The 27,450-nt window shown below is 37.5% G+C and overlaps 1 protein-coding gene across 3 annotated transcripts in view; it reads right to left on the reverse strand.

The window, feature by feature from the left end:
• Positions 1-21,169, reverse strand: part of LOC114147185 (netrin-G1-like) — a 68,628-nt gene extending 47,459 nt beyond the window's left edge. For 2 of the 3 annotated variants that reach the window (XM_028021767.1, XM_028021765.1), the window contains exons 1-2: positions 19,448-19,996; positions 13,307-13,956 (exon numbers count right to left, since the gene is read on the reverse strand). In XM_028021767.1, the coding sequence (XP_027877568.1) occupies positions 13,307-13,552 (246 nt within the window). In that variant the 5' untranslated portion in view covers positions 13,553-13,956; positions 19,448-19,996. Of the gene's footprint in view, positions 1-13,306; positions 13,957-19,447; positions 19,997-20,816 lie in introns of those variants that run through there. The other variant, XM_028021766.1, reaches the window with a different exon arrangement.
• Positions 21,170-27,450: the final 6,281 nt, after the last annotated feature.

Below are 27,450 nucleotides of genomic sequence, written 5' to 3' on the forward strand. Positions count from 1 at the left end.
TCCAGTGAGACTGATCTGACACCAGGGCTGCGTGGTGGTGAATTTGTTAGTACTGTTGCTTCACAGGAAAAAGATCAAGGAATTGCTATCTCAACCAGGGCCTTTCTTTGTAGAGTTTGTGGGTGTGGGTTTTCTCCAGGTACTCTGGCTTTCACACATCATTCAAAACCATGCAGGATAGGTTAATTGGTCATTTTAAATTGCCCTTAGATATGAATGTACCCATCAGTCCATCCATTTTTTATACTTGCATGACTGTGTGGTATAACCAGTGGGGGAACTGGTTATACTTGTATTATTTAAAGGAAGAAAAATCAAGTACGCAAGATGATTTTCAGCTGGTGAAGATACGTCAATAAGTTGAAGGGAAGATTTATGAAGTTAAATAAGACACACATTGGAACACTGACCCTAAACATGCAGCCAAATCTACAATGGAAGGGTTTAAATTAAGAACACAAACTTGAGTAATCTGTTTTTAGTACTGGCTCAAAGCTTATTTCCTTAGGTGTGTTTTTTTCCTGTATGTAACCAGAAATAAACCTACTGTCCATCAAATCTGCTTTAACATATTTACCAAAATACACAAGCATCATAGGTTCTATGTTTATTATTGTGTGCGTGTCTACTCAAATCCAAAATTAGTTGTGCCAGACAGCCCTCACATTGAGGCTTCTGCCTGTTGTGAGTTGCTTTTTTTTCTCACTGGTGACACATACTTGCTCAGTATTGATGCAATTGACTGGGTTTGATTTGATAAAAAATAAAAACCTTTTACCAACTGGCATACAAAAATAAACTAAACTGCATTACATTATGATGAGGACAAAATCAAACTATTTGAGTGTGTATTTTGAATGTGTACACAAAGGTATGTATACAGACAAGAATCTGAAAAGGTTTTCATGAATATGTATTTAAGCCCCTTACAGCAATACCTGTAGAAAGCTCAAGGGGTAAGCATGCTTCTGCAAGGCTAGATGATTTTATTTAATATGTAATGATGATTGTTTTGAACATCTGCAACATGGTCAATAAGGGTTTCCAATCAGGCAGTAGCGTGAACCTACTGAGTAGTGCTAGGGTTAGGGGTTAGGAATGTGGGAAGTGATACGGTGAGTTTTGTCATCTAATAATTGAATTCAATTCCCATTATTTATATTACCCTATTCATGGCACATGTTGTTTCAATACAACTGTTTTGTTTAAACGGACATGAAGGGAGTGGGGTAAAAAAAAATATTGTCAGAAGTAAAAGATTATACATTTCTAAGAAGAATATATTCAGTTTGTCAACAGACTTTAAAAAGGGGAGAGAAAAAATGTCATATTTATTTGTTGCCATGCTAGAAAGTTGTCGCTATGAGTGTAATGGGTGAGACTGAATCAAAATAAAATGAAAGCAAATTCAGAAGGCAGGCATTTTACCTGCATATCACAGGGTGTAGAGGTGATTTCTGTAACCAGCTATTGAAGCTGATGTTTGATCAAAAAGAAAACACAAATTACTTTAAGCATTCACATTTCAATTTACTACATGCCAAACACGCCGCCCTTTGGAACACAGCCCTCGCCAAAGCAGTCCCTTTGAGGGCTGCAGCACAGCCAGTCTGGCCTTTTGAAGTGCATCACTTGGCAGTTCAGCCGCACCAAGATGCAGGGCCGTAGCCTTGATTTGGATTCACGGGGCGTCAGCAAACGAGAGGAAACACACTCCACATTAATTAACACCTGGCCTCATTATCTATCCCATGTGGCAGAACTCCACTGGGGTAAATTTAACACCGATTTATTAAGGAAGGTAGCGCTGAGCTTTCATTAGTATATACACTTAATTATGTGCATGAAATGTCTTTCTTGATGCTTGAAGCCCTGAATCAAAGACATTTTGTATGCGTGCATTTGTTGTCACTGTGGGGATGTCACCTGTGTTTTCCCTCTTTATTTTTGTGAGAGTGAACCAACACAATTTGTGTGGGCTTTGAGGCATGTGGGCTTAGACTTCCCTTTTTGTGAGCATCAAATAACAAATCTCATTATTATAACATTATTAAAAAATGTCAACATCTGGATGTGTAACAGACTTAGCTGCTACCAAAACTTCACCAAGATTTTGAACAAGACAATTAATTTGTCAACTGAATCTCAGATTGAAAATGTAACTGATTTCCATCATTATGTAATGAGTCAAAACACATCTGATCTTCTAACAGCAGACATGCAGCCACTTATTCCAGGAGGGATTTTATAACACACATGTGTAAGAGAAACTTCAATTGTCTTTGGTCAATTTCTTGCTATTTTGTGAGGTTTGCTCCACATAATTCACTGGATAGACAATTATATAATGAATTATTACATGTTTTGTGACTGTTAAGATATCCTGCACAGAAAACTTGCCATGTAGATATCTGTGTTTAAAAGAAGGACATCTCTGCTGGTTGAGCATTTAATTCTGCTGAGTATACAGTTGTGCTGGATCATAAGTCTAAATGTTATTAGTGTCAACCTGGGCTAAAAATATGCATTTCGGAGAACACAACAGTATAAATATGGTGAAGTGGGCTTTTGAGTGTTTGGCTCTGAATATGTATAAGTCTAGCTATGCCTAGCAGTTATACACATATAGACTCTAGTCAATTTTATTCAAAGAACCAGAGTTTATGTATGAATTAAAGCTTAATTTTGAAGTCACATAAATTCTTTGTCACATATTCTTCAAAACTGAAATCCCTCTACCAGTTCATCCATGATCTACTGTATATCCACTTATCTTTGCAGGGTCACAAGGTTTCTCTCTAGCAGTTATTGGGTGAGAGGATTGGTAAACCCTGTACAGGTCACCCTTTCCGTTACAGGGCAAATTTTTGCAGGGGACATAGTTACATTTGCATCCATGTAACCATGGATATAATGCATGTAACCATGGATGCACACAAACATACATAGGGGAATTTTAGAGAACCAATTAACCTAATGGTGATGTTTTTGGACTATAAAAAGAAGCTCGAAAACAAACATGCAACGTGCAAATTTCATGCAGAAAAACTATGAGCTGAAATTCAAATTTATGATCTTCCTGCTGCAAGGTAACAATACATGTTGCCAGGGGCCAACAACTATGCTGAGACATGGTTGTTAGCCGGAGAAACATTGAGAGTAACAGTGAAAGAGAGACTAATGAAGTGTATGATGCTGAATCTGTTCAATTCTGACACTGAAGAGGACAACTTTAGTGGTTTTACTGTGCTTAAGAAAGATAAAGATAGTGATCATTGACTTTTCCTGGTAGAGGTTGCATTAAAAAAGTATTTTCCATTTTTGACAATTTTTTCTTAAACAATTATGAAAAATCTAAAGGCTATTTTGATGGATTACAATTCACACAACTGCCCACTTGATGCAGATGTGCAAATAATTTCAACTTAATGTACAGAGTACATAGAAGAGTTGACTAAGTTCGGTCAATAAAGAAAATTCCCATCTCAGCCAAATTCCTCTCGCTATTCGGGAGCTAAAAGTGTGTTGAAGAGTTATGAACAGGATGATTTTGAGCATGGGATTTCCTTCCGTTGCCCCTCATTCTGAGAGTTATGACTTATTATTCAATTTGAAAAATGTTCCCTGATTTCCAAACTTTGGCTGAACTTGCATTTGTAATTTCAGTCTATAGTGCGACAGCCGATTGAGGATTCAGCCTCCAGATCAACATCAAAACATTGAGACGTTTCATTACACACAAGCGGGTTCGTGTTCATGTTCATAATTTAAGTGTGATAATTTCATTTCATTGCTTATATGGAAATACTGGGGCTACTGTCACCGACTTTAGTCAGGTGTAGAAAAAAAATGACCCAGCCATTATAATAAAAAGTAGCTTACTCGCTCCTCACTCAGAAGCACACTGTAATTTTCACATCCTACATCCAAGAAGACACACGGATATCAATGCATTATAAACAAAACACATACTTCATAGAACCTAATTTACTTAAAATGTGGCTCCTTTAATCATATTTGGACAAAGATCAAATGTATTTTTAAACTTACCTACATATGAGACACATTAAGCGGCAGCCTATGAAAGTGACTGCAGGCAGATAAAGTTTATGAGAAGACCATCTCTAATATGTATCCACAAAACAACTATTGATGCACAGAACAAGACACAGTAAGAGCCATTAACTGAAGAATGTACATATGACATGTCACTTTACAATAAATGGAAGTGCAAAGTCCATTTATTTATGACTGTTTTTACAAAAATCTTTGTACTTGGTAACTAAGATGTTTGCAACAAGCTTAGTTTCTGATTGATTTTCTCAGTTTCATTACGATTTGGCCCTATAGTTTAAAACTAAATCAAAATCTAAGCATAATCCATCTGTCATCCCAGTATGCATTCAATCTAACGACGTACTAAAGAGCAGCCTCTAAATCAATGCAATATCGATTGTGAGTTAGTTTCATTTAAGCACCTTCGAATCACACAGAAATGTTTCACTGGATCTGAGCGAATTGTCATTCAGCAGAAAACCAGAGGACACCCGCTCCGTTCTGAGCCGTTTGAGATGCAAGGGTCATCTCAAATAAATTGATAGGAACTGGGATGAAATTGAGAGAGTGAAAGAAAGAAAAGCATGAGAACGAAATTGCGGCATTGTTCGTCAAGGCTCCAGCTCACAGTGTGTCAACTCGTCCTCCATCTTTTCAATCTGCATAGTTATTAGTCTTTTTATTAATTTGAAATGCCAAAGTGAGGAATAAAGCATTGCTGAAATGTCACCCATTCACTGAGAATGATAAAATCACACCATCACCTCTTTTGGTAACGAACATTCTTCCTTAGCTGTGTTTTCATCCCAAGCTCTCTGGCTTCTCTCCCTTCTGAAGCGCAGCCTCTTTCACTCTTTCTCAGAGATCAATATGGCCTGACAGCATGATGGCTGGGTTTCCTAAGGGTAGGTGGGTCGCAACAGTTGCCTGTCATCTTGCTACTATTTCTCTCTGTCAAGTCTTGCTCCTTTGACTTAGTGCATGAGTAGAGCAAAAATATTAAAAATATATTCCAAAACAGTCCAGATTTTTGACCTTGGATTTTACAGTAAACATGATATGTTAACATGCTTTATACCCGATGACTGGTTTTCTATTTTATTATTGTAATGTATTGTGTGTTCTCTGATATAATTTTTGCAAAATAACTCCAATTTTATTTCTTCAAAAAATGTCTCAGAAGCACACCTAATGGACAGTTAATCTATCTCTGCAGATAAAAAGAGACATTAGGAACTTCAGGTCTACATATCTAAAACAACTAATCCAAACACCTTCTAAATGGACTTTACAGACACAGATGGAGTTTAAACCAGAGAAAAGGGTTGGAAGTATTGTCGAGACAATGGCTATGAATGCAGAATGCTATCCCCCCCAAATAGATTTCCAAGTAGATTTAGGTCTTTACTTGGATTAGGCTGGTCTAATACATTAATGTGCTTTGAGTTAAATCATCAAAATACCATCAAAAAGTGGAAACATGCAAAAAGCTTGTTACCACTTAAAAAGGATTTGATTCCAATAATCCCAATGAAGAATTTTCTTTTGATTATTGAAAAGGGTATACATAATTTTCAACATCCTGTTCCAACAAATAAAAACAGACACCACATTGTTTCTGTTATCTAAATGCCTCATCTAACTCAGATTTGAAACAAACACAATGGCTAGATAAAGCTGATTTTTTATCTAAAAATACCACAAGTATGCATATTTTTTAGATTCATGTTAAAGTTAAATCAAACAAACATATGTTTTTAGTAGAGCCATATAGTTTTGAAATTTTTTTTTTTCATTTGTAAGATGTAGAACACATAGAAGTATATTTGTGTTCTTAATTGAACACACAAGATTTAGAAAACAATATGTGTTGTAATTAAAGGTAACTTTACCAGCAGAGACCTGAAGCAGAAGAATTAACTTAACATTTTACAGTGAGAAGCAACTTGTAAATCGAACAAATAAACATTTCGTAAAATTTACCTTAAAAAGAAATTGATAAAGCACATACTAATAATGTGGTAATGCAAACAGATTCTCGGTGAGGAAACATGCATTTAAATCTTAATCTTTCTTTAAAAGGTCTTTATGTCGAAGCCCAAAGTCTATCACTTTCTTTTATATCTCCATGCATAATTCATCTTTCTTTGTATTTACAACCGTCCAAGAATTAACCTGTCACAGTTCCCAGGAAAGAAATGTCGGCATATCTCTATCTGTCAACTGCTCACCTCATATAGAGCAGCGAACCCCGACGTGTTCAAACAAGACTTGGATATTATGCATCATCAGCTGACAGAAAACAAGAAAGTGGGAAATTAAAAAGCCAAGAGACAAAGAAGGTGGCAGCAAGTGAAAGAATAAATGATGATTTCCCCCCCCCATCCTGGAGCCAGGGGACATGTTGCATGTCATCTCGGTGTCTTGGTACGCAGTGGTGCGGTGATGATGTGCTGGGCAGGGCCAGTTCACAACAGAGTCAAGGGCACTAAGGTGACGGCAAGTTAAACGCTCCAACTGTTCCCTGTCTCCAAACAAATACATGGATGAGTGAATCTCCCAGTGAGGAGAAAGGGTGCAGGGATCAAAGAGGGGCAATGACAGTTCCGCATTTAACCTCTGACCTGTTTGACATTTCAGCAGCATGAGGTAAACACACAGGTCATCATATAGATGCTCACACTGGCTTGAGGTAAAATCTGTGAAAGATTACAGTGCCCTGGAAAAATATTTATACCTGTTAAACTTACAACCTAAAAACAAATATATTTCATTTGTTTGTTTTTTTGTTGTTGACTAAATTAGTGCATAACTGTTAGGTGAACGTAAAATAATGAAAGGTGTGCCAAATACAATCGCAAGTCCATTGACGTTGGTCTTTACCAGCTTTAATTATTCAAAGACCAAAATTTTTGCCCATTCTCAAATTGGACTTTTTGGTTATGAAGTAGCCAAAGGATATTAATAATTTTGCAAGGTACTGCAAACTCTAAAAATTAAAGTAGTTTCATGTATAAATTTATATAAAAGGGGAAATGAATTAGCTGGGGAGCAATTTTCGACAGAACTATGGTTTCTAAACAAGAGAGCTTGACGAATGTGACCAATCCTTCCATTTATTATCATCTGAGCAAATTAGTCAACCCGTCTCCTGAAAATTATTTTCTTACGCAATAAAGAAGCAATAACAGTGCAGTACTGGTTTGAGCTGGAAAGTCAATTTCTGTGTATTTCTTTCTTTTAAGCCCTGCTCTGATTCTCTCCGACAAGGATTTGTCATTGTTGCAAGTATTTGGTGTCTAAAAAGTTTTTTGGGTTTCAACTGCCACACAACTGACTCATAGCCAGAAATAGAAGTTCAAGGGAGATGCAGTCTTCGCTGCTGGGGTTTTCAAAGAAAATTTAAAATAGTCGACATCTTCAAAAACTGAGAACATGATTGAAATTTTCTGAGATAAATGTGATAAAATCAATCTAAAAGGAAAATGAAACCACTGTGACAATCTTCAAAACCAAAATCTGGTGCACTGGTGCAGTCAGAACCACCTGGAGCTTGGCAATGATGGTCGACCTCTGGAAAACACACCCATCACTGCCTTCCTTAACCTTCCTCAACAACACTAGCTGCACTCCCACTGACCTAAAAATGGCACAAATTGAAATTATGAAAATAAATTAGCATAATGAAAACTCAGCAATAAACAAAAAAACATTTTTCAATAAAAAGTTTTTTTGCGCTACAATGAGATGGTATTTCAGCTGTATTGAAATCGTTTTATCACAAAACTTCAATGGAAACACCTATTTGCATCACCTTGCTTTGGAAAGAAACTGTGATAAGCAACATATGAAACAGCAATTTGTTTCCATGGCAAAATGCAACTGGCAAAGCTCATACATAATATACATTCTGCAAATTTAGCATTTCTGTCAGCAAAGCTTCCAACCATTTTCTATGGTTCATAATCTATCTGTGCCTCTATTTAGAAGATGCTAACATTAGTTGTTGTTGACATGTAAGACAAAGACTGAAAGTTCACAATGACTCGTGGTATTGTCAGAGATGAGTCGTCTGCACAGACGGCCAGTAATGTGTCGTCTCCAAGGAGCTTAGGGGGGCTCTCATTTCGCCTTTAAATCTACAGATACAGCATTAGATGTTGGAGTGAATTGGCAGCTACATCTCTTCTCATCTATTCTCAAATAAGTGTGTAAAGTTTGAAAGAATTATAGGAATTTATTTGGTTTCATCCAGAGTAGCTGCCATAAGCATGATTACTTATACAGCCTTAGCAATGTTTACACAACTCCCAGTCAATGCCAGTCAATGTGGCAGTGAGTTGTGGAAAATACATGGGAGGATGATGCTTGACTTTCAGCTCTCATTCATTCATTCATTCATTCATTCATTCATTCATTCAAGTTTCACAACTATAATGCAGGAAGGAACCAATGTGATAACTGCTTTGCCTATATGCATCCGTGTGTCTAATTAGACTTTTGTTAATAATGACCATTTAAATATCTATTTTAATTACTTGTGACAAAATGATGAATAAAATGATAAATTACATTTAACAGAAAAGTTGAAAAATGCTTAGAACACCCAATTTATTGGGTTCTTTTTAGTTATGTTGTATTTTTGAGTTATGGACTGTATAGATCAAATGCGCAGCAGTGCAGATCAAAAATATATTGTTATTACAGGTACTTTAAGAAGGGGTTTATGCAGTTGAGGAGAACAAGTATTATGAACTGTGGCTGAAGGCCTTCATCTGAAAAAATGAGCAAATAAACAAATCAAATAGGTTTTCGAATGGAGATTGTCTTCGACCCTGCTCTCTTAGTGTTCATCTTAAGTTAGTACACAAAGTACCCTTACTGTATGTTTAGTGTTTTATATAGTTTTTAGAACATTACACTGTAAACTCTGTGCCTTGCAAAAAGTGCATCTCCGTTCACTCAGTATCCATACTGTTATGAGGGAACATGTTCATGTGGCTAATAATCATAGACTAAGCTCCTTCAGCCAACTCTTCTCCTTCCAGACATGATTTGCGATCTTATGGGTTCTGTTTCTGCTCTGAACAACACAAGTCTCAAACTCCTACTTTTATAGGTGCCAATGAAATAAAAAGCAACAAAAATCATCAGCCTTATGTTGAATTCAAAATAAAATCACTTTGTATTTGCAACTTAGTGACCAGCAGAAAGAGCTCATTTGCATGCTTCTCTCATGTCTAACGTTGGTCACTTTCCATTGGTGGTCCCTCATCCTAGAGGGGCCACCAGTGGATAAGGTCACTGGTGCCTGTCTGACTGTGTGCCAGCAAAGTATGGAAACAGATTAAACACACCACATCCTTTTAAGCCAGTCCATAATGCTCTGTTCCTAATCATCCGATCAATGATAATTTCAAATCCATATAAGCTGTAGAATTAGTCAATCGTCTTGCCTTCTTTACATTCGATAGAATAAAAAAATGTTCCTTGCATATCTTAGTTTCATATTTTCTGAATAGAGAATGCCACATTGTGTCCTTAATGAACAATTTGTTCATCTGGATGAATCATTTGAGTGACCGAACTGCCGCAAATCACCAACTGATTTGTTCATTTCTCAGTTCAGATGAGGTCAGCGCGAGAATGCCGGTCAAGCGGAAGTTTTGCATTCTGAGAATGTATGAAAAAGAATGACGCACATTGATGCATTTGGCTGACATTGTTGACACAAAGAAAATAACGTTTCTGGGTTGAAATTCTGGCCTTTCTTTATGAACTTGGCTTGTCCTCCTTGTTCATGCATGAATTCTTACCAGGTACTCAGGCTTTCAGCCAAAGTCCAAATTTATGTACTTATATTTAGGCTAGTTGAAATAATACCGCATTAGAGAAACGTTTTAGTCATTTAGAAAATATTTCTGAGCACAATGTATTTTAGTTATGCATGCTATTATTTTATAATGCACTAATTAAAAAAGTAAAACATCTAAAATTATGTTTTTTATGACTAAACAACCTCTAAACAAATGATGTTGAAGATTCTGACTCTTACCCTGACCTTCTCTGATGCATTAGTGAGATATATTTTTTATCTTGACCTATCACTTATTTTTGTCATTCTATGAAAATGCATTTCTTTCTTTTTCCATCCAAACGTTATTTTATTTGAGATATTTTTATATTATAAAATGGCCTGCAAACCTGAAGAGTCAGAAATACAGACAAAATTACCAACCATTACCCACTAATCCTCAGGCAACCCAGAATAATAAGGAAAGCACACACAGACCTTCTCAAATAGTATTTTTGACACAAGCAATAAAATAACAAAAATCTGAATTCTTGCTGAATATTTTCACAATATATTGCACAAACAGCTGATGCAATATCATGTAATTACCTCCTTGTGTTTTTACTAAGTGATGGAATAGCTAAAGAGATTTTACCATAATATACTTATATTGATTAGAATAACCAGTTAAAAATGTAATGCCTCGCAAAAGTATTCACACCCCTTGAACATTTTTGCATTTTTTCACATTACAGCCACAAACTTTAATGTATTTAGGTGGGATATTTTTGTATGTAAAATTCCAAGTGGTGCCTGTGCTCAGCCTCCCTGATGCCGTACTTTGTATATCCATCTTCCACTGAAAATACGGCTGTAAGGCTCTAAGCATATGTTCATTTACTTATCATGACCATATGACATGGAATAGAACAAAAGACATCAAATAAGCAGCAGCAGAAAAAAACTGCAATGAAAACCCAGCACCACTAACAGTAGTAAAATCACTACATTATTTTAGCATATTTTGCTCAAGTCAAATAGAATTACACACAGAAAATAAAACTTCCACCTATTCTTCTTGGGTAATGTATGTGAAGAGTAATCTTCAATTTGGCCATTGATTCTTATTTGTCTGGACTTTGGCTAATCTACTCTGACACTTAAATAATGTTTAAACAATTGCTTTGTATCTCAAGCTATATTAGAGGATCTACTGGCGAACCTCTAAAGTTTTCTGCTGCGTTCGACAGTCTTTTTTTTTTTAAAAGCAGTCCTGTACTTAGTTCAATTTGGTATCCTATTCTCTCAAGACTAACTTCCCTTTACCTCCTCAAGAAAAGCATCCCCAGAGCATGATGTTACTTAGAGGTATCAGAGTAAAGGGGTGTAAATGCAAATGCATGTCACATTATTCTGGATTGTATGTGCTAAATGCAAAAACCTTGTACCTTTTTCTTTAATCTTCACGGTTATGCACTGTTTTTTGTTATTAAACTATCTGACTAATTAGTTTACTGCACATACACAACAGTACCTTAACAAAATAAATTAAACAATGTCATAATTGTAATCACCAAAAATTTGGAAAAAAAAAAAAAAAAGTAAAAGGAGAAAGAAAATTGTTCTAAAAGCCTCCAGCTGGATGAGTAAAATTAGGAGGAAAAGGTCTTCATAAACTTGGCAACGGTATTCAGCTCTGTTTTGCTCATCCTGCTCCTTGTGTTGTGTTAATGTTGCACATTCAGATAAATTTACAGGGATGATGAAGGTTACACAGCTTGTTTTGACACAAGGCTCCAAAGAATATCACACATGAATATACCAGACTAACTCCTTTTTCATCCTACGGTGGCATTAAATGTCTCAATGCCATCTGGTGCAGCGAAAATAAAAAATAAAAAGTTTCACTTTTAAGGAAGACCATCCTAATTGGTAAATGTTTACTTGCTGCAGCTCTCGGTGGGCAGGCACACAGCTTTTAATGAGTCACTAAAGCCTATGGGCTCTTTAAGCTTACTTTAAGTGTGTTTCCAAACAAACTCAACCCGGGGATGAACTGTTGATAATGGCTTGTAAGGGCCGAAACACAGCACTGAGTGATCAAGCACGCACACAAGTACAATTACCCTTTTCCTACTGTTGTGTGTGTGTTTTAGCAATTCTCACTTTGTAAGACCCATTTTCCAACAAATACTGCATTGTGAGGACCCATTATGGGACAGAAAGCCCGAGACTCTTAAAGAGAAGTTCTATTTTTGGATTAGGGTTTGGGTTTAGAACTGAAATGGGAATTGAGTTTAGGTTATGTGAAGGGTCAGGGTCAGGGTTAAGATATAGGAATGACTGAAAAATGAATGGAGGCCAATGTTGAGTCCTTGTGAAGTTAGAAAAATATACTGTATGTGTGCGTGTGTGTACACAGTTTTGTTTGATGTTAATGTGTGTCTTATAATATAATTCCATTCCCTGTTATTCCCTGTATGCTCTGGAAAACAACCATTGGTAAGGGACTTCTAAGCATCTAGAGAGTCCGACCTGTCGTTGGAGGTAACAAAATCACCTGCATTACCCTGAAAATGAATCTGGAAATTCAAAGACAGTACGCTCTAAATTGTGTAATATGTTGGTTCATCAAAGAGTAACCTCCAAGTTATGAAATGTAACTTAAACATTTCAAGAAAGTATCCCCTTATTTTAGCAACGTAATCTGCAACATTTGGAAAGTCTCCTTCAGGAAAGTAAGCCCCAAACATGGGTGAGAACGTCTAAGTTTGGGAAAAGACCAGGTTATAAGTCACCTCCTCAGTGGCAAAAAGAAATCCGTAAGAGGTTGAGTAACCTCTAAGTTAAAAAAAAAAGCATACCAAAAACTTTTGCAGGAGTTTCTTTTACGTTCCTGCAGCGCTTCCTCTAATTTCCATAAAATGATATGTTGCAGGTAATAAAATCCAACTGTGTAAATTCAGCCAGAATGTAACACAACTGATTGGAAATAGAGAAAATATAAATCGTAAGTAAAGTTTGACACAAAAAAAATCAAAATCAAGTATTTAATATAAACATACATTGTATAATTTTCTATTAACAACTATGTGAATACATTGTGAGTTTACAGTTTCAACTTATGTATTTATGCTTATGTTTGCTTACTGTGCTTGAAGTTATATCGAAGACTTCCTCTAAATTGGGGTCACTTACATCTGTCAGTATTTGCCAATTTATCTGAACTCATCTTTAATCTGTGTTTACGCATGCGGAAACATGTGCATGTGTGCGCTCTGGCTGCACTTAGAACTTGTTTCCTATTGCTCACCGGGTCTATACACATTAATCTCTGCCTCTACGGCACCATATTGCCTCATAGGCTCCGCTCTCTATCCCTGACCCAATATGCTGTGTGATCCTGCCTACAGCCTCATTTGTCTCCATCAGGGGACAAGCGAGGTTACGACTCACCAAAGCGCAGTACGTCTCAGGCGGATCTCCACACGTGATGTTTGGGGGGTCGAGGGCCACTCGCAGGTACTTTGTCATGTCGGTGGCTTCTGGCTGACAGGCCATGTAGTCCCATGCCAGGCCCTCCTCTGTATAGATCTGGGACTTGCACACGTCATAGTGTCCCCAGGCTGCAGGGTAATGTTGCATAGCATGTGTCACACTGGTGCACACAGCCTGCAGGGTGAGTAATATAGGCCAAAACATTGCTGATCTTTTTCTTTGTGGCTTTTTTAGAATTCCTCTTCTAAGTTTTTTGTCTTTAAAGCTGCAACTGCCTTTTTGTTGTACCACAGGGAAGGTTCTAAATCACTTGAGGGTCTGAATGGTGCGATGAAGCATTTTGGAACAGTGGAAGCATCTTGAACTTGTGTGAGAGCAGATTCAGGCAACTATTAGCGTCCACGTCGTTATTCTGGCTTTGATTGGCAGCACATCTGACTGGCTGATGAGATGTGCCAACAAGTGAGCTTTCTCAACAGTGCTGATCACTCATGAAAAGGTCAGCAATCGGTCAGATGTGATGTTTAAAGAGGAGCAACACTTCTCATATGCCAGCAGATTCTGATCTTGATTGCCCGTCAACTGCGGTGTTTTCCACTGGCAGCATCCTAAAAGACAGGAGAATAAAAAAAGACAGTTGGAAAATGTTAGCACACTAAAATACGACAAACATAAAACCCTCATTGCCTATAGGGTAGTAAAACACAATGCAAGGTTCTTCTGTCTGTATGTACCGCTCAGTAATGACCATGTCGAAACCACTGCATACAATTTAAATCAAACTTGCTCCGTAAAGCATAATCTCCATAAGATTTTCATACAAAAAGCCTTATTTCCATGTGTCAAGTCCCTGAATTTAAGTTACAGCTTTTTCCGACTCCTTCGACACCCTTTGTGCAGAGCAACATCTGTCTAAGCCCCTTTAGACACATTTGGGATGCATTAAAGTAAAACAGTGAGGCAGAAATGGTTTATTTGAGGTATTGTACGTTTCTCACAGCTTTCACAAGCCATCAGTCAGATGATGTAACTCATCAGGCAAAGGTGACTCGCAGCAGTCTTCAGAGACCTTATAACCTTAACATAAAGAGTATATCAAGAAGAACAAATGCCTCTGAAATAGGAGATTTGGATTAGTGGAGTTATCCTCAGGGTCGTTTTGCTGTAAGGAAAATAAGTTCTATAAATTTCGTGCCGAAAACATTTATAATTTTAGTAGCTTATTTTTGTACAGAGAAATTTAGATGCAAATTTTATTTTCATTTGGAAAAAAATCTAATGTTAAAAAAATAACAGTTTTCAACAAAGACACTAACTGTTGGCACATGTGACATCTATTTAAAAAGCTAAACTTGTCCATATCTAATGTTAGAACAAAAATTAACATGTTAAGCAATGCTGCCTGAAGACCTGATGTTCCTGTCATCATGCCATGAAAGGACAGTAAGCTGGCTATGAAAATCTCTATCAAGGGCAAATACATAGCAACATAGCCATAGCAACAAATAGATGCTATCTGCATTCAATCTAGTTGTATAGAAAGCATCCCAGAAAAAAAATTTTAAAAATAAGTCTGCCCTACCTTTTGGTATTTGGTCAGATGAGACCAAGATTAAGCATTTTTGGCAACAAAGACTCCAGGTTGGTTAGCATGAAACAAAGAATGAAGATGTGGAAAAGAAGCTTATGACCTTCTGCCCACTGTAGTTGGGAATGTGTTAGACTAGGAGTCTGTCAGACCTAAATCCTAAATGAAACTTGTGTGATATGCTGAAAGAACAAAAAATCGGTGAGAACCCAAAACTCCGGAAGATGTAGTGACACTGTACATAGAAAAATAATAAAAGCATCCCACTGTGCTCCAACCTTAATAAAAGACTAAGAGTGGTTTGCACAAGGAGATGGTAAAAAGTAGTAATAGCAGCAGTATCAATAATCATGCCACCAGAGATTTTGTTAAAACAATAATTCATCAGTTATCTTCGCCGACTGAATATATGTAATCTGATTAAAGATTGGGTTGGAAAAACTAATAGGAGATCATTTCATTTTAAGGCCAATTCCATATCTTTCCAGGGGTGCCAACAAATGGGTCAGCAAAAAATGTTTCCGTCCTGCGAGAAAACAAACTTTTGCCCTGGTCTCAAGTCTTTCACAGCATCTAAAATGTTTTCTCCCTGCTTTGCTATGTTTTTAGCTCCATCGATCTTCCAATAGACTTGGGTTAGCTTTCTTGTCCCTGCTGAATAAAATAATCCTCCTAGCATAATAATGCCAGCCCGATTTATTGGCATGGTGTGCTTAGGGTGATGTGGAGTCTTACTTTGTCACTACACATATAAACATTTTGGCCACAAGTGACCAGAGCACTGTCTGTCACATTTTCAAAGTCTTAACAGAACTGTTATCTTTATACTGAGCGCGACTTAAAAATGTACAGAGCATTAATTGGGAGCATGGCCCATGTTGAAGGATTTAATTTTAAAAAATGAAGAACAAAAAGTTACAACAACAACAAAAACCATGGAGGCAAGGGGAATGCAGTGAGCCAGAGTAGAATAGAATCCAGGAAATAAAGAGTGGCACAGAAACTACAGGGATAACAAGGTATAACGGGAGGAACCAGGAAGGAGAGTGATGAGCAGAAGTGTTTAAGTAATGGGAGAGTGAACATGGAACAATGAACCTGAGCTGATTGGCTAACTGATTTCAGGTGTGAGGGGAAAGAGAGCAAGAAAGTGGCACAGGGGGTAAGTGAGAGTAGACAAGGCTCTAAGTCTAGGAAATGAATCTAACACTAAACAACAACAATACCTAAGAAGCATAATTAAGCTACATAAACAAGGAATAACTAGACGCAAGAATCAAAGTTCAATCCTCTTTGAACTTTGGTTCAGACAAAACTGAACCAAATTAAAAAGGAAACATGGTTGGTTTAATCAAAGAAAAGGAACCAAAGAAAACAGAAAGTAACAAAACCCCAAACCATCTCAAACGTGAACAGTAATGAAGTATGTTTATTTGAGTTATGAACTAGTGACAGCTGACTAGACATGTTGATCCCTAGAGGATTTAGGGATGGCAGCCTCCATTCTAAAAAGGAGAAAATCAGCCAAAAAAAGCAGAAAGAAAATTTATTTTAATATTGCTCTTGTCAAGCAAGAGGACACCCAACAAGAGGTCTGCTAGAAATTTGATAACACAGCTAGAACTCTGAGTGGTGAATAAAACTCCCCATAAAAGTTCCTTTTCTTTCCTTGTGCATCCTTGTGCATTATTTTCAATTAATATAAATGTCAGTCTCTGATCATCAGAGTTGCCCCACAGGATTAGCCTCTCTCATTTTCAACACACAAATATCTCTTCACACTTTATCAGGCTGCTTCATAATCCTAATGCTGACGTTCACAATGCTCCATGTCAAATTAGGTATCCGCTGGGTGGTCACTTATCTTCTTATTTAAAATAAACATTTATGATTAATAAGAGGCAGCAGTTGGATTCGCCATGAGAAGTTAAGAGTTAATCTTTCCCACATTGAGTAATGACATCTTCACAAAACTACTATGAAGTAATGCAGCCTTGTGAAAATAAATCCTCTAAAATGCAAAATATTTCAAATTTACCTTTAGCATCACCACTTTATCCTAAAGCCCACATTTCTGCAGGTATAGTGTAAAGACAGCACAACCTATTATAGCCTCTGTTCAGAGTTTTATATTACCAAATATCGTCTTCTACTCATGTTTTCCCTTTTTCTCATATCTCTGCCTCGGTGACACTGCTCAAAATGCGGCGAGCAGCTCGGGAATGCCATAATTTCACCGCGAAAAAAATACGAGGTCAGATTCTATATTAAAAGTCATAAATATTTAAGCACCTCTCCATATGCAGGGAGAGGAAGAGCCACCTCACCTCTATCCCTCTCCTACCCCTCTCTCCATCTCTTTCACTTCACTCTTCCTTAAACCCCTGAAACACCCCCTTGTGTCTGCTTGCATCCCGTCCCCTGGGCAGCTCAAGCATAGCAGAGTGTTTTAAAAGTCAGCAGACGGCCTGTCGTGCCCCATGGCTCGTAATGGTTACGAACTCCCCCAGCTAGACTCTTGAAAATCATTTCGGATGGGTTTCGTTCATTTTATAGTCATCCTGGTTAAGTACGGCTTTTGTCCCACGTCAACGATTGTGACTTTCTGATCTCAATGTGACTCCTATATAGGGGTCACATCCCTAACTGGAAGTATCTACAAAAGTTTTAAAAAGCAAACAAACAAAATAAGCATCTTGATGAAACAGCCTGGTGCTTATTCTGTTGTTTATCTTTCAACAATTTTCCACCTGGTGAGGATTTTTGCTTGTACACGCGCAGACATGCACGCATGCATGAACACGCCCACAAACACACACAATTCCTTCTCATTGTGTTTATTGATTGCATTGACTTCCAAGCAATCACTTCTGATCTGCTGCCAATTTAGACAGACTGATGTTGTGCTTTGCTTTGCTCTGGCTGATGAGAGCAACAATAAATGGATAAATTCTCCCAACATCCTCAGAGCCAAAAGCCAACCCCTCAATATGAGTCACAGTGGGATCCATTGGCAAGCAAAAACACGTCTGTGTGGGAACATGTTTTTTTTCCCCTTTTCTTCTTCAGAATCTCACTTCTCTCTAAGACCTCCATTCAAGATCTCATCCTCTTCTGGTTTAGTCACTTAACTGTTTTTCTCTGTGTGTGTCCCAAATGCAAGTCCGTGCACTCGAACCACCTGCACATAAAAACACTATTACTGCTCCACCTTTAACTTCACCGACAACACCAGCCACATTAGCTCACTTGTTATTTGCAGGGAAGGTTTTTTTCCCCCAGCACTTTTCTGTAGAAGAGCCACAATTTCACCGAGGGGATGTGAGTGATGTGGGGACAGTGTGATAGTCCTGCAGCCACAGCCAGACAGCTTATATTTGAAATATTCTGCCATTTATAATTCAAAGTTCTTCTTCTGGTCATCTAACATGCAAAGAAGCACACAGCATATTAGCAACAGGGGGGTAGGGGCATGTAAAATCCCTAAAGCTGTGTTTTTGTCTTTTTTTCCCTCAAGGTTCTGGCACTGGAAAAGGGGGTTAGTGATGGACTATCCATAGTAATGCACGCAAACTATGCATAATATATATATAGAAAATAAATTTTAAAAAAAATGTTGCATTGAAGCTTGTATTTTTTTTCCAAAATGTTGATATTAGTATTCAAAATTGGCTTTGAAAAAATTTGCATATAACTAAGCAATAAATACATGTTGAACACTACCTTCTATTTTATAGGAATATTACATGTTGACATTAATTAATTGTTCCTTTTTAAAATTTATTAAAAAAAAAAAAAACTCTGATGATCATTTACAATTAGCAAGCAGAAAACAAACAAATACGTTTTACATTGAAAAGGTTATTGTCTGATCCTTTCCTATGTGCCAAAACTGTTTTAACCAAACTGACAAGTTTTAGGGGTGACCATTGTTACCCTTTGTGGCGGTTCGTTGGTGACGCCACTGGTTGGCAAAAACAAACACTATACAAATCCGACACACATACAGTATATCTTTAAAACAGTGAGTATGTGTATGTAAGAAAATAAAAAGTTCTTTTTTAGACCAGCCATTTACTCAAATTGATATGGATTTGTCAACTGCTTGATTAATGGCTTATTCTCGCACCAATCAGCTTTTTTAATGTTCTGAGTCAGATTTTCCGCAGAGGCGAAATACACATTTACATATTTGTGCAACAGATTTTGAAGCAATATTTCTTTAATTAAATAACTGATGAGTTGATGGCTATTACCACCAAATTAGGTTAGGAATGCCATGAGTCTTAAAGGCTAGATCAATACTATTTAATATGTCGTATAAATATCTGGCTTTTATTAAACTTTTGTCCTTTATAACCCTCACTCAGTATTAGTTTCAGCTCCCGTATAACCTTTAAACCTTTTAAAAAGCTCACTATAAAAGCAGAATCCCAAATAAAACTGGATCATCTCCACAAAGCGACACTGTAAAAGCCACAACATGCAAAGGCGGCCAAAACAATACTCACATTTAATTGCGCTCCCGGGACGAGCTGATTGTTCAACAAGTTATTTACAGCATTTGTTAAAAGGATTCTCATTCAGAGCTGAAAGCCTTTTCTATAGTGTCCTTTCTGCTCTAACCGTGGAAAAATTATCTCGTGGCAAAAGAAAAGAAGTAACGTTGACGCATAACGCGTGAATTCACCCGGACACCCGCGACGTTTCTGTTTGCTCCAACTTTCCTTCAACTTTCCGGTGTCACTAACTAAGCGTATTTTCATCCGATCATTATATCGAAAGGTCCTCGCTCACTCAGGACTTTTCCGAACATCGACTGTGGTCCACTCAAGACTTTACGCAGCGTTGCTGCTTATTGGCGCTGTGTTCATCGGAATGGCGCACAGAAGAAAAAATGACCCCGCTCCCTCAAGCAGCTACTTCAGCTGAGGGGAATCACTTCATAGTCCCGAGATTGATGGAAGTACATCCCGAAGCAAAGCGACTCTTGGGGGACAGGTTGCCAGATTTCTCAGCCCAGGCGACTTGCGAATAGAAGATAGAGGAGAGAGATAAGCATATCTCTGAAATGGAGCCACAATGTCCAGTTTCACGTGAACGCTCCGCCGGGTCCTAAAGATAATAGCGACAGGCAGCTGAGGCTAAACTCCTTTTCTTTCCTCAAAAGACTGTTGTGATTAGTTCACATTTCTGTGCAAAATGTGCGCGGAGTATTGCTTACATTTGATACTAAACTTTGTTTTATGCTTGCTCTTTTTCAAACTTACAAAAGTAATTTAGTTATTTTTTCAAATTATTATTATTAGCTTTTTATATTGATTAATGATTGTTTACTCATGGCTATTATTTCGTTCCTTTCTTTATTAATTAAGCCTGTGGAGTACATAGGACTTACAGGAAAACGCAGAGATGCATGTGTGATCATCACTAATGTTCGTACTTATGCAGCGAAGTCCAATAGGAACTCAGACAGCGAATGCGTTCTAGTACTACATGAACGTGACCAGTAATCAGCCCACAACAGTTGTATGATTCACGGTGTTAAACTGATTGTTATCCCGGTAAGACCTATAAGTAAACTGAAAGTGAGTTTGGGTTATTTTCCAAACATAAAAATAGAAACAGAGTAAAGCTATCCAAAGGAAAACGCGTGACCTAACCCAGGCATTAGACGTGCAAGTTTCAAAAACGATCGGAGAGTGTGTTTAGAAATCAGTGAAGATTCTTTAGTCTAATTTAGGCTGGAGTCTGATCTTTTGCATTCGCGCTGATGACCCTTTCAGATCTCAAACACTCCTTGTTTCGTGTATAACGCCTTAAGACTCAATGCATTCCAGGACAAACAACAACAACAAGAAGAAAAAAAAAAGATCTTACCTTGCATGTGAGTGTATAGATATTCAAGCTGAACAAAACCCGATCAAGAGCGAGAGAGGAAAAAAATACTGTCCTGAATCTGTGGAGTAATTAATCGGTGGGTTTTTTTGGAAGCAGCGCTGAAGGAACAAGTAGGCGCGCCTGCCGGGCTCCCTTGGCGCGGAGTCACAGATGTCACCCTCTCCCACTACAGGGTGCCGAACAGCGCGGCGAGCAGCCATGCTGACAGCTCGCTTTGAATACGCATTTTAATTGTGCCGTAATGCCAAACTGCTGCAGATTACCACACGATAAGAGCAGCCGCGCCCAGCTGAAGGTCATCACAGTCACTGAGCAAGATCCGTATCACACTCTTCGGTGCTGCTGAACACATTTCCAAACTACACGGGTTCTCAGCAGAATAAGCAACTCTTTTCAGTTTTATTCGATCTTTTTCTTTGTAGGTACTTTTATGCCTCGGATCTTCTTAATCAGATGCTGCAGAATGCTTTAAAACAAAGTCCACCAAGCTTTCGCTTAGAAAACAAAACGTTTTGTAAGGTTTTTCAGCACCATGGACAGCTTCATGTAGCCCACAAGCACTGTAGTTTGAGTTTGAGTGCATTTTTAAAACGCTTTTATTAATTCAGTTGAGTTTCAACAAACTTGTTAGCTGGTTTTGTATTTGTCTTTTCTATGTCTTATTTAGGCTATATTTATTTTACTTTTAACTTTATTACTGTACTGCTCTGTGTTTTCATAAATTACTTCTCTGCTTCCTGTGATATTTAACCTCACACTTCATTGTTTTATAACACATATTTTTTACATTTGTTTTTTATTACTGTTGTGCTGCACTAAAACATGTTTTTTTTAAATGAATCTGACAAACTTGACCTGCAGTCTTTACTGATTTTTTTACTTTTAAAACCTTACCTGGATTTAAACCTCCGTCACTCAGGTGGAACTCAGTTCAGAGCTGCTGTTCTTCTTAATCAAAAGAAGCCAGTGCAGGTTGCCTCTGACTCTGATCATCATGTGTCTCTGGGAGGAGTGCCCTGGGTAAATCCAGAATCCTTTGGTCTATGGATGCCTTAAGATCCACTGAAATGACAGGAGAGTTTGGATAAAGAGAGAGATGTATGGGCCTGCCACATGGATTAGTTAAAATCACAATCTGATCTCTTCAGTAGATGATTGGTGGATTTATCTACATCATAAGATCAGCTCCTGAATCACTGGGATAGATTGATAGATCGATAAATAGATGGACAAGTTTCCATACAACCATCACTGACATGGCATATAAGTTTGGGCTTAATATTAGTCATCTTTATCCATTTCAAAAAACTGTTTTAATTGGTTGTTAGAGATCACTGACCTGTTGAACCTTCAACTGTCTTCAAGTTTTCTTCTATTCCACCCACATTCTGGAATGTGAACCACTATAAGCATTATACCACTCTCACCATGCCTAATAGTTGGTACAGTGTTCATGTTCATTAAACATTCCACAAGTTCAACATTGGGCTAGTGAAATGGACCCAATGGCAGGCCAATTTGAAATTTGAAGCCAGGTCCAGCTTAAAATGACCTCTTATCATTTCTGCTAAAAAGAGAAGTCAAATCCCTTGCTTAAAAATTACAGATGAAATGAATTCATATTAGTCCACACGATGCTTGTTCATTAAAATAACTGAAGTTGCTTGGTGTATGATCATCCCACCCTGGAAAAAAGAAAAGTTCAAATGCATCTGTAAGTGGCCAAAATTAGCATGGCATAAATTGTTAATGATGACGACATGCAAACTTCAGACCGGGATTGCAGACAGACAGAATCTGCCTTAAATCCCACCAGGAATCCCTTCATAACTCCTCCACTCCATAACTCATCCACTGTTTTCAGCTGAACACAACAGTGGATGACAAGGATCCAGAGGTGGAGTCTGCCCTCTCACCCTCTGCATGTCCTTTCCCTCTGCGCCACAGAGAGCCCGGGGCTGACAGAGATGGAGGGTTTGCTGTTTCATTCCGCTCCCAGGGGTCTATTGATGGTTTCAAAGTGGAGTCCACCTGCCACAGCTTTAATCATCCGTGACCCCAGCTGCATGTTGGAAGACCAACGAACGGTGGCGGGGGTGGGATCATGCAGTGCCTTTCTTGGATGTGTGAGCAGTCAAGAAAAAGGAAGTGAAGACAGACATAAAGAGAAGATGAAGAAAGATTTCGTACCTGCAGAGTTAAGAATTAGTGTTTTGAGTTTCTGTCTCTATACCCAGATGGATGTTTGAAATAACACTGATTTAGATACCATGTATATTTGGATTTATTTTTTTCATGAGTAATTTATTTGGTCTAAATGTATCATTAGTGTATTTAATTTCAACCAAAAGGTGGATCACTGTGAATCAGCATGCAGGCACATCTTGTGGCTGCTAAATTAATTCAATTTATTCAAAAGTCTTTCTTAAGGCCAAGGTTGTAATCATGGCTTGCAATTAGATGGGACATAAATATTAGATGACTTCACTTTGCAAGTCCCTATGAAAAGCAACCCCAAGTATTTTTAAGCTGTTGTTGATTTCCATAAAGATATCAGGTGCTAGTGGCTATAATTAAAAGAGAATTGACACACAGTAGTGCACAAAAGTCTCCAATCTTTAAAGTGATCCATGATTAGTAAAACATGTTGGCCTAATTGTGTTGTAATTTTCCTATTAAATGAAAACTACTGTTTGTGATATGTAAAAACTCATAATTACTTTAAAAATAATTATATCTTTCATTATATTTTTCAACCATGGAGGTCATCATTTTTTCATCTGCGCAGTGCATGCTGGGTTGAGGCTGCGGTGGTGTCTGTTCTGTACTGAAATCTACAGAGCAAACACAAAAACTGATGAAGGATCTGGCAGGTGGTCATTACTCCTTGAACAGCCATTTTACTGCTTAGTTCCTAGAATGGAGTAGGTAGCACCACTAGGGGGCGTCTATTTTCTCTTTTTTTCGTTGTTATCCACCGAGTAAGAATTCGCCCCATGTTTTTTGGGAAATCAGAAAGAAAGGCGGTGACGAGTTACAGAGCGGCGCAACTTCTGTTACTTTTCTGATTTATGAGAAGACAATGTAAGTTCAGTGCCATGGAGGTCTGGTTTCGCATGGTCAACGTGAAATAAAGTAAAAGTGTGGGATACTTTACTCGTGCGTTCTACTTCATTCGGGTTAGAGTGGCTAACCACCGCTGCTAAATCCTTAGCAAACCTCTCACCGCATCTTCACATCCAGCAAGATAAAACCAAATGGTGTGCAAACAGTTTTTATCCACAAAGAGCCTGAACTCCGCTGCCGGCTAACGAGGGAAAGACGCTGGGAGAAACATCAGAGATACGCAATGCTGGGAACTCTTCTAAACGATAACGGAGCTATTGCTACTGCCACCGGTACCGATTGTGGAACCACGACCGACAATGGACCAAAGACCGGACACAGAGCTACAGAACAACTTACCAGATCACACAGCCCAACCAGAGGCAAGTGTCCTTCATTGTTTCATTTATGGAGCTAAAGTTAGCAGCAAAACAAACACCGACTTCTAAGGCCAACTCTTTCCTCTTCCTTTGTTTGGTCCTCCTCCCTTTTTTAAAATTTTTTATTTTATTTTTTACCCCATGTGATTTCTATGTTCCATCAATTTGAAAGCACTCCTGTTAAAATCGAAAAGGCCTACCGATGTTATTCATTGTTGTTTTAGCTTGAGGCGCGCAATCAGACCAAGCATACACCATTTACCCAAAATGCAATGCAGCTTAAACAATATGGCGATGTCCATGTGGCAATATTTTATTAAAATGTATAAAAACCAAACAGCCTACAGTATTATTTCTGTATTGCTTTTACAACTGAAATAAATATTTTTCAAATAAAGTTTATTGTTACAACTAATTATAGATCCCCTTAAGGTCTTTTACTTTGTCCTATATTTTCCTAAAGTAGCTGTGGATATCCGCAGGTTCCCCAGACACGTTATTTATGTACTAGGTGAATTTTTAGCAGAATAGTTTACACTTTGTTTAATTTAGGAGTATAAGAAGCAAAGGAGGCTAAAGACAAAGGCATACCACTCATTTCAGAATTTTATTTGTGAAATCTTTTGAAGACCATGCATTATTGTTTATCCAACTAATAATTTTGCACTACTTTGTGTATCTACCATAAACCCCAATTTAACCAAACAGAAAATTGTAGTTATAACAGATGTAGGGTTTAGTTAACATAGTGGCAGCTCATCAGCCAGAAAGGCAACATACACAAGTGAATTTGACTGTAAAAGAAGTCTTTGTGTGCAAGGAATATTCTGTGCTTTCTGGGGAGCAAGAAAAGTCACTGCAAGTTGATTTATACGAGAAAGTGATGAGGGCAAGGAAGGAGATGGGAATTGCTCTTCAGGAATTGGGTAATGTGGAGCCACGCAGTTCTGTATTAATTATTTTTTTCAGGTTACTTGTGCACTTTTTACATGTTTGTTCAAGTTTGAGTAATACTCGTTTGAGATACTGAAAGTTGTAAACAACTTGCTGGCTTAGATCATTCCAGATATATCTTTCTAAAAGTAAGTCCAGGTACACTGATAATACATCACTGTTTTAGCACGATTATAATGGTTGTTTCTCCTTTAAGTACCAGATGACTAACAGGTTCTCATCTCTAACATTTCTTCAAGATGGTTTATTGTGTAAATAAATAAACCATGCATCTGTCCTAAGATTGAACTGTCAAAATCTGAATTTTTGTCAAATTCAATTTAAATTATTTTATTCCTGTTTGATTCAGTGATATTAGATTTAGATTAAATTACATTGGCTATCAATAAAATATTTTTGTGAGGTAAAAACACTTTTTACGTATTATTCCACATGTAATATGTTTTAATTCAGCTGAAAACATACAGTTGGGTTTTTGTTAAAATACATTTTAATTCAATTTGAGCTTTCAACTTTTTCAGTTTTCAATTATGTTGAATTTAAATAACCTGAAACCACATTTTCGAGACTTTTGTGCATTTTTTTCTATCAGGAAAAGAATTGTTAGGAAAGTTTTATCATCACAGATGTCGGTACTATCTTTGACAAATAGAAATGTTTGACAGTAGTAAGGATCAGCTCAGATTAGATGGAAAGCTGCCCTTCTTTGCCAGAAGAGATCTGTCCCAAAACCAGGACACATTAGCAGCAGGAACCCAGAATCTCTCCCCTTTGGAGCAGCGGGCAACATACCAAGCTCTGCGGGAGCTGTGCTAGATTTCACAACATGATGAATGGCACAAGACCTTTTTTAACCTGTAATAACGAATCAGTTCATCAACAACCCTCTTTATTATGTAAAATGAGACAAAGCTGCCTTTAAAGACCAATCGTAACGAGACCATATCTGATCCCATCTGAGTGATGGGTCAGCCGACGCATTCAAAGTGTTTCCTGCCCTCTAACTAGAGTAGAAATTAAATGATGAAATTGAGTATCTAAATGCGTTCACTTTGAACAGCTTTTTATTTCCATGGGCTTATTTAAAATTTTATAATAAATGACCTTGAAAAGATCTTTATTCATAATGATTGAATCAAAGTGATGGAGGTTTCACAGAATAAAGCTGAAAGGAAGAGAAAAATCAAAGCTTTGGATGTGAAAAAGAACATTCTTCAAACTAAGAGTCCTTGAATTTTTTTTTTGCGTTGATAGTTTTAGGTTTAGATTTACATCTCAACAGACCCATGTGACCTTGTTGACATTTATTGGGAATGGCATGCCAGAAAGTCCCTTATTCTTCATATTCCCGGAGGTTCTTTTTGCAGTGTCTGAACAAGGTTTTGACTTTTCAAGTGAAGCAAAGGGAACTTGAGGTTTTCCTTCCAAGATTTATTCTGGACTGACACGCCGATAGAGTTTCTCTTCTGCAATGGGTCTCCATGGGTCTGACTTTAATAATAAAAATACATTTGCAGTTGCTTACAAAAACAATTCAAAATGAGTGAATTGACGAAATAGAAACTGAATAGACAGCTTGTTTATGTTCTTCATATGTTCAGGCTAAAGAGCAGATCTAGAAAAATACTAAGGACAAAATCTCCCCAAATCTTGTGGAAGAATGTGTTATCATCTCATGAAACTAAATGTGAAATTTTGGACCACAATTCCAAAAGATCACAGAACAGATCACAGAAAGATCTGATGTCCACAAAGACACATAGGGGTGGAAGTGACTTGTTTATGGTTTCTTTTATATATGTGGATCTGAAGGTTTTATCAAAGCAGGTGAAACCACCAACAGTTCAAAATAGGAGTTATTTTTTTCCAAAAAAACCTTTAGATATATGATGAAAAGTCGAGGGGGAAGATGGATTTAATTTTTCAACATCACAATGAGTCCAGGCATGCATCCAGATCCACAAAGGGTTGGCTTAGCGGAAGAGTCCCGTGGATAAGACATATATAGCTGTTAAATATTACCACATCAATATTTGGGATTCCACTAGACCCCTACCAATGATGACCAAGTGCTGAATTTAAATCAAAATGTTTTTCAATGAAGTATTCATTAAGAGTGTGTACACTTATGCAACCATGTAATTGAACATCATTAAAATATTTTACAGATTAGT

Source organism: Xiphophorus couchianus, chromosome 6 (genome assembly GCF_001444195.1).
Source record: "Xiphophorus couchianus chromosome 6, X_couchianus-1.0, whole genome shotgun sequence".
Classification (NCBI taxonomy): domain Eukaryota; kingdom Metazoa; phylum Chordata; class Actinopteri; order Cyprinodontiformes; family Poeciliidae; genus Xiphophorus; species Xiphophorus couchianus.